This window comes from Scyliorhinus canicula, chromosome 2, assembly GCF_902713615.1.
Source record: "Scyliorhinus canicula chromosome 2, sScyCan1.1, whole genome shotgun sequence".
Classification (NCBI taxonomy): domain Eukaryota; kingdom Metazoa; phylum Chordata; class Chondrichthyes; order Carcharhiniformes; family Scyliorhinidae; genus Scyliorhinus; species Scyliorhinus canicula.
This window is the reverse complement of record NC_052147.1, coordinates 207414788-207431813: the sequence shown is the minus strand read 5'-3', so window position 1 is coordinate 207431813 and position 17026 is coordinate 207414788. Positions and strand designations below refer to the sequence as shown.

At 53.4% G+C, this 17026-nt stretch overlaps 1 protein-coding gene across 4 annotated transcripts in view; it reads left to right on the top strand.

Moving 5' to 3' along the window:
• The window catches only part of ccdc173 (coiled-coil domain containing 173), a 121040-nt gene extending 118999 nt beyond the window's left edge, over positions 1-2041 (top strand). For all 4 annotated transcript variants that reach the window (XM_038789453.1, XM_038789449.1, XM_038789454.1 and 1 more), the window contains one exon: positions 1399-2041. In XM_038789453.1, coding sequence (XP_038645381.1) covers positions 1399-1761 — 363 coding nt within the window. In that variant the 3' untranslated portion in view covers positions 1762-2041. The remainder of the gene's footprint in view (positions 1-1398) is intronic.
• Positions 2042-17026: the final 14985 nt, after the last annotated feature.

Here is a 17026-nt window from a genome sequence, read left to right as displayed (position 1 = left end):
CAACATCGAGGGCCGAAGGGCCTGTTCTGTGCTGTACTGTTCTATGTTCTATGTTAAAGTACGTCTTTGGAGCGGAGGTTTGGGAGTGGAGTGGAGTTTGGGAACTCTCGTGACAATTCTGAGGAATAATTCACAGACACTAACTTGGGTACAAAGCAGAGTGTATTTAACCACGCTTGTGCTTAAAGAGAAGTTGTGTTGCTGAAACCATTGTAGCTTAAGATATACTTTGTAATCCATGTTAATTGTAAATCAGTGTGTATTTGTTAAACTGGGAGCAAGTAAAGGAGTATTGTGCTATAATCAAATCTTGTCATGTTTAATAGATGTTCCTTTCCTTGTTGTTAAAATTAATTAGCAGTGCTGTGACGCTGTTCCTCCATGATTCATAAAATAAAGTAAAACTTACGGTCTCTTCCTGTGTAGTTATAACATTAACTGGGATTGTAACATTATGATAAATTGGTTACCCCACAGCTCTCTTTGTTAAGTTTCTGACTTGTGACATCCAGTCTGGGACATCCATTGACTTTGAGTTTTGGTAAATACCGAGACAGTACTAGATGTAAATTTACAAGTGGTTTCATAACCAGCATACCTATTCAAGGCAAGGCACTCAACTTGCTGTCCTTTACATTTTAATAACTTTACAGAAGAATATTCAGACATGATTTAATCCTTGTCTATCTAGAAATCACAAAAGGTCACCTGACCTTTGAAGACCATTTTTGCAGCACATTGTCCATTTTTTAAAGGGAAAGTCTATTTTGTTGAGTTCACGTTGAAGTCCGTTGTGGTTATATACCTGTGAGTAATATTACATACACTCAGCAATGCGACCTCCACCAGCACGTGGCATCAGACATCAGTCATGTGACATCCGGCTATCATCAGTTGGTAGTAAGGCGTACAGAAGGACAGTCGCACATCGGGTAGTTCCAGAGCAACATAGTCTGTATAGCATTCTGTATGTTATCCTTCCACGTGTCAACTAATAAAACATCATTCAAAGTAAGTCATCAGTTGTTCTGTATGAATCATTGCAAGAACAAGACACCAGAACATAATATCCGTAGCTTGAAAGTTAGGAATATCATATACCTTTACTGGGCATAACACACTCTGACTGCGGTCAATCTTCAACCCTTAAAATTGTGTTGGGAGTACTAAACATTGCAGGGAAATATGATAGAATAATCACACTATTTGAAGATATTTTAGAGCAACTGAAATGATTTGGTTAACATGCTGCATAGCTGCTTGAAATGGATGATTCTTACTGCTTAGTTTTCATTTTTCTTTTATTTTAAGAATTGACAAAAATAGTCTGTATTTAACAAATAATAATAACATCAAGTAAAATTTTAAAAGGCATGATTTTTCTTTCCTCATTTCCAGGCTGAAAAAAAGGCCAAGGCTTTACGTAATCGAGCTGCTGTACTGGAACATGAACAAAAAAGCATGGCTTTACTTGAAATTGAAAAACAGCAATTTGAAAAGTATGCACAGCAAGTTATAGATGCAACTGCAAAAAAAGGCCGAAACGTCTATCCACTTATTAAAGCTGCTAACCAAGGCATTGGTGGTGGACGTGGTCCTGTGTTTACTGAAAAAGGTGGAATTAGACCTAGTTACCAAGTCAAGGACACCTCTGGAGTTCAGCTTCCAAATTATAAACGTAGTACAACTGAGGCAGTTAAGAACATACATGATAAGTGTGATATCGAGAGATCCAAGAAATCGCTAGGTTTTATATGGTAAAAGCGTTGAAAATTACTAACGCACAAATTGATTTAAATTTTTACAAATGTTTTACATGAATGAAAACAAAAATTAATCTTTCTATGATCATCTACACATCAGCAACCATGTACTGTCAAGATTTAATATAATTATTCTATTGCGTGTATTTGAAACTTACTAAATGTTTGAGGAACCATTCCAGTATTGTGTTTCACAGAGAGATTTAAGTAAAATATCAAACAATGATTGAAGTATAATAGCATATTGGAAGAGATTAATAAACTCAATCTGAAACAATGTTTAATTTTCTGCATCAGCACAAATAGATTCTGAACTTTAATAACAAAGTATTGGAAAAGAATGTTTGGTAAAAGAAGGTATGGCGCAATCGTATGGCCTTGCCGTGCCCGACTCGGCAACCCAAATCGGCTGGTAAATCTTGAGAGAGGCTCTCATGAGATTTACAATGCTCAGGAGACCTCGCGAGATCTAACTAGACCTTGTGAGTGGTCGCAATCTGGGTCTTGCCCTCACTCGGTGGGATCCAGATTTGCATATTCAAGTGATCAGTTAGCCTCACTGGAATCTGTCTGTGCCAGAGTCTTCCAAAGCACGGGATTGAACACCCGCACCTGGGAGATCTCGCCATGGCGCCTGAACCTGGGAGCCCTCGCATGGCGCCCGCACCTGGGAGACCTCGCCGTGGTGCCATTTAGCGCTGGTTTCCACAAATGTGGACAAGGCAGAAAAGCACTTGGTGGGTTGGGGGTGGGTCTCCCAGCACTTGGGGGGGGGGGGGGGGGGGGGGGGGGGCGTGTGAGTGGCCTCCCTTGCATGTGCCATGGGTCAGGCCTGCAGTATCATGCCCTTATGAAGTGGGGTGAGAGGGGACTTGAGGACTCCCTGATCAGTAAGTTAGAGGTTTTGGAGGCCGCAGTAGGCCGCAGCAGGCAGTCGAGAGATCGTGGTGGCATTTAAAAATGGTGCCCGTTCTCTTCCTGCACTGACGTGCTCAGCTTACCAATGCAGGAAATGAAGCTAAGTCAGCCTTGGCAGGGAATTCCTCACTGAGGCCTGATAGAGAACACAGACCGGTTTAATAGCGGGGTTGTTCTCGGCGCTGCAGAAACCAAGAAACACCCCGTTAAACCCGCCCCAAATGGGATTCGGTTTATTTTTCAATTAATCGTGCCCATTAAGTCAAAAGAGAATTAAATTTGATGCTCGTCATGTATCGTTCTTTCACTATGCATATAGTTAGAGGGTGTTATTAATTTTTAACATTAACCTTATTAACATAACAGAATACCAGTCCTAAAAGTAAAAAGAGACCGAAAGAGTACATATGCAAATAACTGCATTTTATTTCCATATCTGACACCTTTGCATACAGGAGTCAAATGGGACACTACAAGACACAAATGAAATCCTTTCTCTGAAAAATAACAGTGTACTGTTGACTTTCAACATTGTTTTGATTGAGCAAATTTATCTGTAGTAAACTCAAGCAAATTCAGATGAATCAATTTCCCACAAACTGCAAATGAAATAGTATTAGTTCAGAAATGAAATTGGCCAATTTACCAGAAAAATTTCAATTTCTTCAACTAGTGGTATTTTTAAAAATATCTTTTTGCTCTCTTCATTTTCAACATTTTCAGCAAATAAACAAAAGAAAAACCAAACAAAAACAAATACAATAGCAATCCTCCAAACAAAAACTGCAACCCCCTCAATAAACAGACCAAAACATCCACCCGTATGTTGAAAGTAAAAAATTAACAGTCAATCCGTAAACAGCGTAATCAAAACAACAATAACCGCAACCATTCCCCCCCCCCCCCACTGTTCAATGGCAGCCAATTCTTGAAAGGGCACATTAAACAGTCCCCATAAATTGTAGAACCCATCCTTCATCACCCACAGCTCAAACCTCACCTTCACAAGAGTCAGAAATCAAGAGTCTGAAATTCAACTAGTTCCCCCCAACCCCCCCCCCCCCCCCCCCCCCCCCCCGCCGCCGCCAAGCTGAGGCACAGGGCAGAGAAGCTGACCTCCACCCCAACAGGACCTGCCTCCAGACAATCAGCAAAACAAAGGCTAAAACATCTGCCCCTGCACCTGCCTGCAGCCTGGCTGGTCTACACCCCAAAAATGGCTGCTAGAGGCCCTGGTTCCAAGTTCACATGCAGTACCCTCAAGATGACGCTGACAACCGCCCTCCAATAACTCTCCAGCTTCGGATAGGACCAAAACATATGTACATGGGGCGTGATTCTCCGCACCCGCGAAAAATCGCGAAGTTGGCGTAAAAAACGGACGCGTTTTACGACGGTCGGGAAGGGTCCATTTCCCCACGCATTCACGTCCGGGAAATGGGCTAGGAACGCGGCCGCGTCAATCATGTGCGCGATGACGACGGAACGCGGCGACGATACGATCACACCCACGTGACGCCGCCCGACGCCGTAAAAAGGCGCGGGCGAGCACAGAATCTGTAGGCCATGATGTCGGAGCCCAGGAGAGCTGCACCTCGTTTTGTGGAGGCTGATGTGGATACGCTGCTCGATGATGTCGAGCAGAGGAGGGGCATCATCTGCCCGCGGAGAGGGCATCGCCAACCTGCCAGCGCAGTACGCCAGGCCTGGCGTGAGGTGGGTGCTGCCGTCAGTGCTGTGGGGCAGACCCCTTGCTCAGCAGAGCAGTGCCGAAAAAAGCTTCACGACCTCACCAGGGCTGCCAGGGTAAGTGCCAAGAAGGTGCCCCCTGGTCACAACCATCCCTCCCCCTTAACTTAATCACCCACCTCCCCCCCTGGCACGGGGGGTGGAGGGGGATTGGTGCAGAATTATTTGAGGGTGGTTCACAAAGTTGTCACAGACCCAGCGCTCTGGCCCCCGTGGAGAGATGCAATCGTCTTATGACAACTTGACCCCCAAACTGTGCCAGTATCTGAACGGACTGCTGATACCTGCCATATTGTAATGATCTACCTATGTACCCTCCCCCAACAGGCCAAGTCCGCTCACAACACCCGTGAGCGGCACAAGACTGGAGGGGGTTCGCCCAACCTGCACCCCCTCACCACCTTTGAGCAGAGGGCACTGGACCTTGTTGGGGGGTCTGGCACCCGGGACGTCGCGCTATGCGAGGTTGGCGGAGCTGCAACAAGTGAGACAACCCTCCTTGACAAACACCCACCCCTCCCCCATCCTCTGTCCCTTCACACACCCTGCCCACTGGGATACCTCCCCCATCCTCTGTCCCATCACACACCCTGCCCACTGGGATACCTCCCCCATCCTCTGTCCCTTCACACACCCTGCCCACTGGGATACCTCCCCCATCCTCTGTCCCATCACACACCCTGCCCACTGGGATACTTCCCCCAACCTCTGTCCCATCACACACCCTTCCCACTGGGATACCTCCCCCATCCTCTGTCCCTTCACACGCTGCCCACTGGGACCGTCCAGCGGCCTGCCGAGCAAATCTAAATAACCCGTCTCATTCTCTTCCCTAGGACGTGATGCCGAACGACCAGGGCCGTCTGGCTGCAGACGGACACAGGCATCTGCCCCCACCTCACCCGGGGCCGCACGACAGAGGGTGCCCGATCAGCGGGGAGTCCCATCCTCCCCAACCCAATCTGCGGAGCAGGACGCCCAGAGGGTGGAGATACCACAAGCCACGGAAATGGCCAGCAATAACCCTCCGGACTCTGAGCGGCCCCACACCATAGAGGAGGCGCTAAATTGCAACAACATCGGGCTTGCGGCACTGCTATCTCCCACACCATCCACCATCCCAGAGACACTCACCCCGGTTGGGCTATTTAGTGATGAGGCTCATGTGTCACAATCTGGTTCGCACATCACAGCTGAGCAGGTACAGCAGGTGGAGGTTGGAGCAACCGAGGGCCCAGACTCGCGGAGGCCAGACCAGGTCCAGCATGCAGCTGGCTCCCAGACGTTTTTGGAGTTCCTGGATTTTCTCAACCCACCCGCACAGCCGATGCCTCAAGAAACCCAGGGAAACAATGACGGGATGAGGGCTGTCTTCCAGACTCTGCAGACGCTGTTAGAGGAGTCGAACCGCGTCCACGAGCAGGGAGTGGTGCCGCTCTTGGCAGAGACCCAGGCCGACACCACACGGATGGCATCCGCGGTGGAGGCAATGGGTCAGGTTATGCAAGGCATTGGGGTTAATGTGCACGCGTCATCCTCGGCCCTGGACAGGGTTGCCCTCTCACAGGCAGCAATGTGCCAGAGGCAAAACGACATTGCCGGCGCCCTGCAGGCCTTGGCCCAGTCTCACCAGGTCATGGCCCAGTCGCAGCAGTCAGTCGGCGAGAGCATCAACCGCCTGACACATGTGCTGGATGGCGTCGTGCACACACAGGTTGAGGTCGCAGTCCCTGGCGGGAATGTCTAAATCCCTGGACTCCGTGTCTGCAAACCTTCGGATCCTGGTCGATACCGTTGCAGGCCTCCAGGACTGGCAGCGCCAGGTGTCGGTGGTGCGACGGGGTACCTCCCCGCTCGCACCTCTGTCCCAAAGTGAGGCCCGGGGGCCACCGGGCTCCCCGAGGGAGGAGGAGGTTTCGGGGCCCGTCCTATTAAGTCCATCACGGGACGTCCCGGAATTCTCGGCCTCCCCCCGTCCCATCCCTGGTGCATCGGGTGGGCAGCAGGCAGAGCAGGGTGGCACAATGTCACCCGAGACGCCCGCAGAGCAGCCTGGCCCATCAAGGCCGGGTCGCCCCAGGAAACGCTTGGCCAAGGAGAAACGAGTCGAGGGGGGCGATTCGCAGCAGTCCTCCTCCACTCCTGCTGTATCATCTGGGGAATCACTTAGACGTAGTGGTAGGGCCCGTAAGGCAACTAAGATAGACACTGAGTAAGTTGGCACAGGTGAAGGGCACAGTTTAGTTGTAGGGGCTAGGGCACCTGTAAATAATTGTTAACATTAAACGCACTGTTCCACCTTACTTGTAATACCGTGTGATTGTTCCACAGCCACAGGAATCGTGATGGTGACCGAGTGTCGCTGGGGTTGACGAGCGGTGAAACTTCGGTGCCGGGTGTGCAGTCCCTGCCCCTCCCCCCACCCCCTCCCACAGCTAGCCCACACGGGCACGTGATAGAGTGTCCGTGACGATCTCAGCGGCCACCAAGGTGGATGGTTCAACTATTGCCGTGGGTCAGACTCTCTCTAATGATTCTGAGCTCACAGCTCTTCGCAGAGCGGGCTGTCATCATTCCACATGGCACTGATCACACCCGCTGACACAGCCATCAATGTTGTGCCATACCGTCTGGACCCAGTGGTAAGGGTGATGTCGAAGTGGAGCAGTGTACACTGAGAGGGAGTGGGGGGGGGCTGTGGTGGTGGCAGTTATGTGTTGACCCTCTGCACGACTAGCGATGCAGGTGGTGGTTTGGTGTTCAGCGGGGACGTCACATGCGACGCGTGAACCGTGCTGCCACCAAGGCGTCGCGTGCCCGCCATCCTCGCCGGGTCCGTCGTGCCGCCTCCTGGACATCACCAGCACCTGGGTCGTGTCTGCGTGCTGCGCCCGCCACTCCGCCAGCCTCCTCCTCCTCCCTCTCCTCCTCCTCCTCCTCCTCCTCCCTCTCCTCCTCCCTCTCCTCCTCCTCCTCCTCCTCCCTCTCCTCCTCCTCCTCCTCCTCCCTCTCCTCCTCCTCCTCCTCCTCCTCTGTGCTGGCACCACTGCCACTGGCTTCTCCCTCCGCCTCCTGCAGCAGGTCATCTCCCCTCTGCATCGCGATGTTGTGCAGCGCACAGCAGACCACAACAATGCGAGCGACCCTGTCGGCCTGGTACTGCAGGGCCCCTCCGGAGCGGTCCAGGCACCTGAATCTCATCTTCAGGAGGCCAAGACAGCGCTCCACTACACCCCTGGTTGCTGCATGGGCCTCGTTATATCGTGTTTCCGCATTGGTCTGAGGCCTCCGTATAGGCGTCATCAGCCAAGACCTCAGCGGATAACCCCTGTCGCCTAGCAACCAGCCCCTCAGCCGGGGGGGACGTCCCTCAAACATCGCAGGGATGAACGACTGCGCCAGTATGTAGGAGTCATGCACACTCCCTGGGAACCTTGCACAGACATTCATGATCCTCATGAGGGGGTCGCATACCACCTGGATATTCATGGAGTATGTCCCCGTTCTGTTTGTGAACACGTCCCTGTCCCCTGCAGGCGGGCGCATGGGGACGTGAACACAATCGATTGCCCCCTGCACCCTCGGTATCCCGGCCACGCTGGCAAATCCACGAGCTCGTGAGTCTTGACTTGCTTGGTCCTCGGGAAAGGTGATGTAGCGATCGGCGATGGCATAGAGGGCGTCGGTCACATCCCGGATGCACCTGTGCACCGATGACTGGGAGATCCCGGAGAGGTCCCCGCTCGGAGACTGGAAGGAGCCGGTAGCATAGAAGTTAAGAGCGACCGTCACCTTGATGGCAACCGGGATCGCGTGTCCTCCCCCCGTTCCACGTGGGGCGAGGTGCGCCATGAGGTGACAGATATGTATCACCGTCCGCCTACTCAGCCGGAGTCTCCTCCTGCAGGTGATGTCCGTCATTGTTAGGAAAGAGACCCGGACACGGTACGCCCTCGGCCTTGGTCGTCGCCTCTGGTGCCGTGGCTGCACCCTCACTCTCTCCTCTTCCTCTTCCTCCTCCTCCTCCCCCCCATGCTGCTCGACGACTGGCAACTCCTCGGCCCTTCCCTCTGCTGCTGCAGCTGGCCCTGCATCCACTGCGGGTTGTGGCTGTGGATGCTGCTCCATCTCCAAATGCAGTACAGCGGCCCCAACCACTGCGCAGAACATAGCCGTTCTGTTCACAGACATTGTGCTAACCTACAGAAGGGTGGTGGGGGGCAGAGAAACGGGACATGTTAGACGGAGGTTAGTCGACACCTCGGCAGCCGCCTGCCAGGGGATACCTGTGTGTCCCGGTGGCCTGGTTGTGCTGCTGACACGCTGGCAGCCTAACCCCTGGTCACTTTCTGCATCCAACGGGCAGTTAACTACGTCCTCTTCACCGGTGCGTCAGTGGCCTGTGGCCATAAGCCACAGGGCAACCAGCGGCCTTGTCCTTGTGACCGGCACGCCGTGGCATGGTGGCAGACATTTTGTTACGGGGTTGGACGGCTCACTCGCTCACTCTCTACCAACCCCCCCCCCCACTCCCACTCCCCCCTCCATCTCCCCCACTCCCCCTCCATCTCCTCCACTCCCCCCCTCCGTCTCCCCCACTGCCCTCTCCGTCTCCCCCACTCCCCCCTCCATCTCCCCCACTCCCCCCCTCCATCTCCCCCACTCCCCCCCTCCGTCTCCCCCACTCCCCCCTCCGTCTCCCCCACTCCCCCCCTCCGTCTCCCCCACTCCCCCCTCCGTCTCCCCCACTCCCCTCTCCGTCTCTCCCACTGCCCTCTCCGTCTCCCCCACTCCCCCCTCCATCTCCCCCTCCGTCTCCCCCACTCCCCCCCTCCGTCTCCTCCACTGCCCTCTACGTCTCCCCCACTCCCCCCCTCCATCTCCCCCACTCCCCCCCCCCCCCCCCGCTCTGGACCCCCCCCCCTCCCGTTCTCAGGGATGCCTTCCCCGTTGTGGCCAGACTCGAGCGGTGCGCTGAGCGGTGCGATGAGCGGTGCGCTGAGCGGTGCGCTGAGCGGTGCACTGAGCGGTGCGCTGAGCGGTGTGCTAACCTCCTGGAAGCAGTCGTCAGCCAGCACGGCTGGTTGACGAACTTAAAAAGCAGGTGTGTTTCACGCCGTGTAAACAGTGCGCGATGACGTCGGGACTTCGGCCCATCCGGGCCGGTGAATAGCGGGGGGGCAATTAATAGCGATTCTGGTCGTGTCGGGGGCGTAATAGAGGCGTTTGGCGGGAATGGCGACTCGGAGATTTTGCGGGGTTTGGAGAATAGCGGGAGGGCGTCGGACCAGCGTCGCCGTAAAAATTTGCGCCGCCCGCTATTCTCCGCCCCGTCGTGAGTGCAGAGAATCGCGCCCATGGTTTACGGGGCCCCTCCCACAGCACTAACACACGTTCTCCACTCCCTCAAAAAGTCGGCTCATCCTCACCCTCGGGAGGTGTGCCGTATACACGACCTTCAGCTGTGTGAGCCCCAGCCTCGCGCATGAGGTTCACCCTCCGGAGCTCCTCACACCACAAACCGCCTTCCATAACCTGCCCCCAACTCATCCTCCCACTTGGCTTTAATTCCCTCCATGGACAACCATGTCCTCTCCCAAACTCCTCCCCTAGATCGCCAACACCACCCCCTTCTCCATTCCCCTTGCTGTCAATACCTCTTCCAACAATGAGGGGGTTGGCGCTATCGGTAAGCTCTAAACCTCCTTCCTAGCAAAGTCTCGAAGCTGCAGGTACCTAAACCCTTCCCCTTGCCCCGGTCCATATTTCTCCCCCAACCCTTCCAATCTTGCAAAACGTCCCTCCAGGAACAGGTCTTTTAATATGCTGATCCCACTCCCCTCACATCTCCGAAACCTCCCATCCAGCCTCCCGACTCAAACCTGTGATTCCCCCTGATCGACATCTCCCCTGACCCAGCCCCCAGCTTAAAGCGCTGTCTCAACTGCTTCCACCTCAGTGTTGCCACCACCATCGGATTCCCAGATTATTTGCCTGGGGCCATCAGAAGCGACACTGTTGGCATCACCCTCAATCCCAACCCCCTACACCGACTCTCCTCCATTCTAACCTACTGGGACTCTCCCTAGGGCAGCACGGTAGCCTTGTGGATAGCACAATCGCTTCACAGCTCCAGGGTCCCAAGTTCGATTCCCGGCTGGGTCACTGTCTGTGCGGAGTCTGCACGTCCTCCCCGTGTGTGCGTGGGTTTCCTCCGGGTGCTCCGGTTTCCTCCCACAGTCCAAAGATGTGCAGGTTAGGTGGATTGGCCATGATAAATTGCCCTTAGTATCCAAAATTGCCCTTAGTGTTGGGTGGGGTTACTGGGTTATGGGGATAGGGTGGAGGTGTTGACCTTGGCTAGGGGGTAGGGTGCTCTTTCCAAGAGCCGGTGCAGACTCGATGGGCCGAATGGCCTCCTTCTGCACTGTAAATTCTATGTAATCTATGTAATCTACCCAAAGTCAACTCCACCTTTTCGACATTCGCTATCCAATAGTAATCTAATAAATTTGGGAGGCCCAACCCCCCCCCCCCCCACAATCTGCTGTCCTCTCTGCAGGACCACCTGCCCCCCCCCCCCCCCCCCCCCCAGTTCACACCACCTGCACCCCCAAATACCTGAAGTGGGTTACCGCCTTATGAAATGGCAGCTCTCTGACTCCCAGACTCTGACTCTCTGACTCCCGCCCCCACTCATGGCCGGGACACCACAAAATATTCAGTCTTCTCCAGGTTCAATTTATATCCTGAGAAAAACCCAAATCTTCGGAGAAGTTCCATTATGTTCGCCACCGATGTACTCGCCTCAAATATATATAACAAATCGTCCGCATACAGATTCACCGAATGTTCCACCCGCCCCACCCCACCCCCCAACCACCCTGTACTATTCCCTGCCACAGTCCCGAGCTCTTAAAGCAATTGCCACAGGCTCTGGGAACCTACCTGGCCCTGCCACCTTCCCCGATTGCCTCCTCCCAATTGCCTCCTTTACCTCCAGTTCCCCCACCGACCTCTTCAGTGTGGCCCTGTCTTCCTCCTCCAACCTTGGATACTCCAATCCGTCCAGGAACTCCCGAATCCCCTGATCCTCCCCTGGTGGCCCCGGCCTATACAGATTTTCATAGAACTCAGACACTTTATTAATCTGGTCCGGGGCCACCACCAATTTTGCCGTCCTATCCTGCACCTGGACAATTTTCCTTGCCGCCGTCACCCTCCGAAGTTGGCCTGCCAGCATGCACCCCGTCTTCTCCCCTTACTCGTAAATCGCTCCCCAAGCGCGCCACAGTTGCCTTCCACTTGGACAACCGATCAAAGCTAGCCTTAGGCTTAGGCTGCTCCTTCTGTCGAAAAGGGCCGGATCTGCATCACTCGCATACCTCCTGTCCACCTCCAATATCTCCTCTATCAGCCTTTCATGCTATTCCCTTTATCTACCCTAGCCGTAAACAATATCATCTCCCCCCTCACTAACGCCTAAGGGCCTTCCATACCACCGCCTGCGATACTTCCTCCATACAGTTAAAGGGTCCAGCCAAGCACTCTGACATGTTCTGGGCCTCTCCCAAGTTGAGTGGGTTCTAGACCACCTTTCTCGAGGCCATGTCCAAAGTCGTGGGTGTGAAGTGAAGACATGCCCGTTAGTGGCGGCCTTTGGGGTGTTGGAGCAGCCAGAACTCTTTGAAGGGAGGGGGACTGATGCCCTGGCCTTTGGCTTCCTGATTGCCTGACAGAGACTCCTGCTCAGATGCAGAGTATGCAGGAATCATGATTTTGGATCATGCGTCGCCTTTGAGGAGTTGTGCCTTAGCTCGGGGCAAGGGCAGAGGCCGGGATGGAGGCTGGATTCGGGTCTTTTGATAGATAAGAGGTTTTGTGAAAAGGTGAGGTTAGTGATTGGGGATTACGTGGAGCTGGAGCTGAATCAGAACCAAGTGGTGTTGGTGGCTATGTTCTGGGAAGCATTGAAGGCAGTGGTCCGAGGGGAGATTATCTTGTTCAAGGTGCACAGGGATAGGAGGAGGAGGGAAAAGCATGGACGGTTGCTGGACGAGGTAGTTGAGGTGAACAGAAGATACTCGGGAGCCCCCACTAAAGCGCTGGTGGCAGAGAGGAAGAGGTTGCGGGGCAGTCCGATAGGTTGATGACAGGAAGGGCAGTGGGGTAGCTACGGAGGGCGAGCAATATGAATATGAAGAGAAGGCGAGCAGTTTGCTGGCCCACCAGCTGTGGAGGCAGGCTGCGTCTAGGGAAATTCTAAGGATGCGAACAGAGAAGGGGGAGGTAATGTCAGAGCCGGGGAGGATAATTGAGGTGTTCAGGGGGTTCTATGAGAAGCTGTACAGGGCCAGGCCGGGTGGAGAGGAAAGGGATATGGGACGGTTTGTAGATGGGTTGGAGTTTCCAAGGTTGGAGGAAGAGAGGAGGCGGGCATTGGATGGCTGAGAGAGGAGATTGACAGCATTAGGGGGGTGAAGTCGGGTAAGGCTCCAGGGCTGGACGGCTTCCTGACAGAGTTTTATAAGGTGTTCGCGGCAGAGCTGTCACCACATTCATTCGGGATGTTTAGTCAAGCATTGGAGAAGTGGGATTTGCCAGAGACACTGACACAGGTGTTGATCATGCTGATCCTGAAGAAGGGGAGGATCCGTTGGAGTGTGGATCGCATAGGTTAATTTTGTTGTTGAACAAACGTGTAAGTGTTGGCTAAGTTAGTGGCGGGGAGAATGAGGGATGTCTGCCAGAGGTGGTTGCTGAGGGTCAAATGGGTTTTGTAAAGGGAAGTCAGCACTCGAGTAACATCAGGAGGATGTTAAATGTGGTCATGACTCCATCAATGGGGTGGATGCCGGAGGTTATCAGGCTGGTCAGGTTCCACTTGTGGATCTGTATCCAGTCTCTGGCTATTTGGATCCCCAGGTGGCTTGTGGCTGCCTGTTCTCTCAGCTGGTGAGCCAGTAGGCGGCCAGCCTGGTCCCCATGTTCATAGAAGGTCCCCCCTGTCTGAGTTGGTGCACTGCTTTCCTGGTGGATAGCAGGCGAAAGTCCATTTGCAGCTTTTTCCTCTCCACCAGCAGGTCTACGGTCGGGGCCTCGAAGTACTTTCTGTCGACCTCCAGTATGGATTCAATCAGCTGCTGCCTGGCCACCATCTTTTCCCTATCTCAGCTTGCCTTGTAGGCTATGTTCTCTCCTCTGATCACAGCCTTCAGTGCCTCCCAGAATGTGGAGGGTGAGACCTCCCCGTTTTGGTTGTTACTAAAGTAATCGCCAATGGCCCGCGATGTTTTCTGGAGCACTGGGGAAGTAAATGGGGCACCTGGTGGTACAGTCGACGGTTAGGGTGTGGAATCAGTTGCAGAGACACTTTAAATTGACACCACTGAGTGGAAACCACAGGTGTAAGCCAGGGGAGATGGATGGGATGTACGGGAAGTAGAGGGAGGCGGGACTGGAGAGGGTGAGGGACTTGTATCTGGAAGAGCAGGTCTGGATGAGTTGTGGGAGAGGTTTGAGTTGCCGAAGGGGAGAGAATTTAGATATATGCAGTTGCGGGACTTTGTAAGAAAGGAGTGGAGGGCGTTTCCCAGATTACATAGAACATACAGTGCAGAAGGAGGCCATTCGGCCCATCGAGTCTGCACCGACCCACTTAAGCCTTCACTTCCATCCTGTCCCCGTGACCCAATAACCCCTCCTAACCTTTTTGGTCACTAAGGGCACTTTATCATGGCCGATTCACCTAACCTGCACGTCTTTGGACTGTGGGAGGAAACCGGAGCACCTGGAGGAAACCCACGCAGACACGGGGAGAACATACAGACTCCACACAGACAGGGACCCAATGGGGAATCAAACCTGGGACCCCGGCGCTGTGAGGCCACAGTGCTATCCACTTGTGTTACCGTGCTATCCCTAAGGTTGCCTGAGTACACCTTATTGGTGCAACTGCTGCTCCCAGATGAGTTGGGAGAAGGTAGGATTGAGGACATATACAGGTGGTTGGGGGAGCAAGGGAGGGCACGGGTGGTGAGGATCAAGAACAAATGGGCGGAGGAGTTGGGGGGGGGGGATAGGCTGGGGACGCCGCCTCTAGTCGAACCCACACCGACCCCTCCTCCATTACCCATTTCCTAATCATGGCTACATTAGCCGCCCCGTAGTAACTAGATAAGTTTGCATGTGCCAACCCCCCCCCCCCCCACCCCGACTGCGCTCCAAAAACAGTTTTAACTCGCGGGGTCTTGTTTTCCCACACAAATCCTGTTCAACCGCTTGAAGAAGGATTTGGGGATGAAGATGGGAAGGCACTGGAAAACAAACAGGAATCTGGGGTGGACCATCATATTCACAGTCTGCACCCTTCCCGCCACGGAAAGCGGGAGCATGTCCCACCTTTTAAAGTCTCCCTCCATTTGCTCTACAAGCCGAGACAAGTTGAGCCTGTGTAGGGCATCCCAGTTCCTAGCCATCTGTATACCTAAATATCGAAAGCTCCTCTCCACCATCTTGAGCGGGAGCTCTCCAGTCTCTCCTCCTGACCCCTAGCGTGGATTACAAACAGCTCACTTTTCCCCACGTTCAACTTGTACCCCGAGAAGCTCCCAAAGTCTCTTAGGATCCACATGACCTCCCCCATCCCCTCCAGCGAGTCTGGAATATACAATAGCAGGTCGTCTGTGTAGAGGGAAACCCGGTGTCCTCCCCCCCCCCCCCCCTCCCCCACAGACCAGCCCCCTCCAGTTCCTTGAAGTCGTCAGCGCTCTGGCCAACGGCTCAATCGCCAGGGCAAATAGTCGCGGGGATCGGGGGCACCCCTGCCTCGTCCCTCGGTGCAGCCGAAAATACTCCGACCTCAGCCGGTTCGTGGATACACTCACTACGGGGGCCTGATACAGTAGCTTCACCCACTCTATGAATCCCTCCCCTAATCCAAACTTACCTAACACTTCCCACAGGTAATCCACTCGGTCAAAGGCTTTCTCTGCATTCATTGCAGCCACTACTTCTGTGTCCCTCCTTCTGAGGGCATCATGATAATGTTTAGGAGACTCCTCACATTTGTGTTCAATTGCCTGCCCTTGATGAAACCCATCTGATCCTCATCAATCACTCCAGGGACACAGTCCTCTATTCTTGTAGCCAGTATTTTAGCCAGCAGTTTGGCATCCATGTTCAGGAGCGATATCGGCCTGTAGAACCCACATTGAAGCGGATCCTTCTCCCTCCTCAGGATGAGCGAGATCGAAGCCTGAAACATCGTCGGGGGGAGGATTCCTCTCTCCTTAGCCTCGTTAAAGGTTCTTAGCAGGAGTGGGCTCAGCAGCTCCGAGAATTTCTTGTAGAATTCTACAGGGAAGCCATCCGGTCCCGGGACCTTGCCCGACTGCATACTATCTAGGCCCTTAACTATCTCCTCCAACTCAATCGGGGCCCCCAGTCCCTCCACCAGATCCTCGTCTACCCTTCGGAACCTCAATTGGTCCATAAATTGCTTCAGCCTTCCCCTCCCACCGGGGGTTCTGACTCGTACAGTTTACAATAAAACTCCTTGAAGACTTTGTTGATCTTCTCTGGGTCCAAGACCGTGTTACCTGCCTTATCCCTCACTCCCCCAATTTCCCTGGCCGCCTCTCTCTTGCGAAGTTGGTGCACCAGCATCCTACTTGCTTTCTCCCCATACTCGTAGACTGCCCCTTTCACCTTCCTCAGCTGGGCCTCTGCCTTCTCAGTGGTCAGCCAATCGAACTCCGCCTGCAGTCTCCAACGTTCCTTTAGCAGTCCCCTCCTCGGGGGTCTCCACGTACTCCCTGTCTACTCTGAGCATCTCTCCCACCAGCCTCCCCCTCTCCACCCTCTCCCTCTGTCATAATATCCACTCATGTATATAATGAGATGCAGACAGGCAGTGATTGACACACGGGATAACCAATGAACACACACGACACAGAACAACCAATCACCAGACAGGACACCACCACTATAAAGCCCACAGGGCATTAAGGCTCTCTCTCTCTCACAGGACACAGCTACTGAGATTGTTAGAGTGTACAAGCCAGTGAGCATCATCTCCATGAGGTAGAGAGTTAGTCTGGTCAAGCCAGTAGGAGGTTATCAGTTAGATTAATGGAGTGTCAACCCACAGCAGATTATGTACAAGCAATCAGCAAATTCAATAAAACAGTGTTGGTCCATCTCCTGTGTCGGAAGCCTGTTTCTAGTTTCACTGCATCCAGTTGCAGTCAACGTTGAACTAATTCACTTAACACATCACCCTCTTCTCTCTATGGGACCTAATAGAAATTAACTCCCCTCTAATAACTGCCTTCATAGCCTCCCAGACCGTTGTTGCTGTTACCTCCCCTGTATCATTTGTTGTCACATAGTTTTGGATGCTCCTCCTTATCAGCCCACACACCTCTTAATCCGCTAACAGTCCCACATCCAGTCTCCCTCCGCCCCTAATCGCAAGTCCACCCAGTGCGGGGCATGGTCTGAAACCGCAATGGCCGAATACTCAACCCCCTCCACCCTCGGGATTAACGCATGCTCAACACAAAAAAGTCAATCCAAGAGTACACTTTGTGACG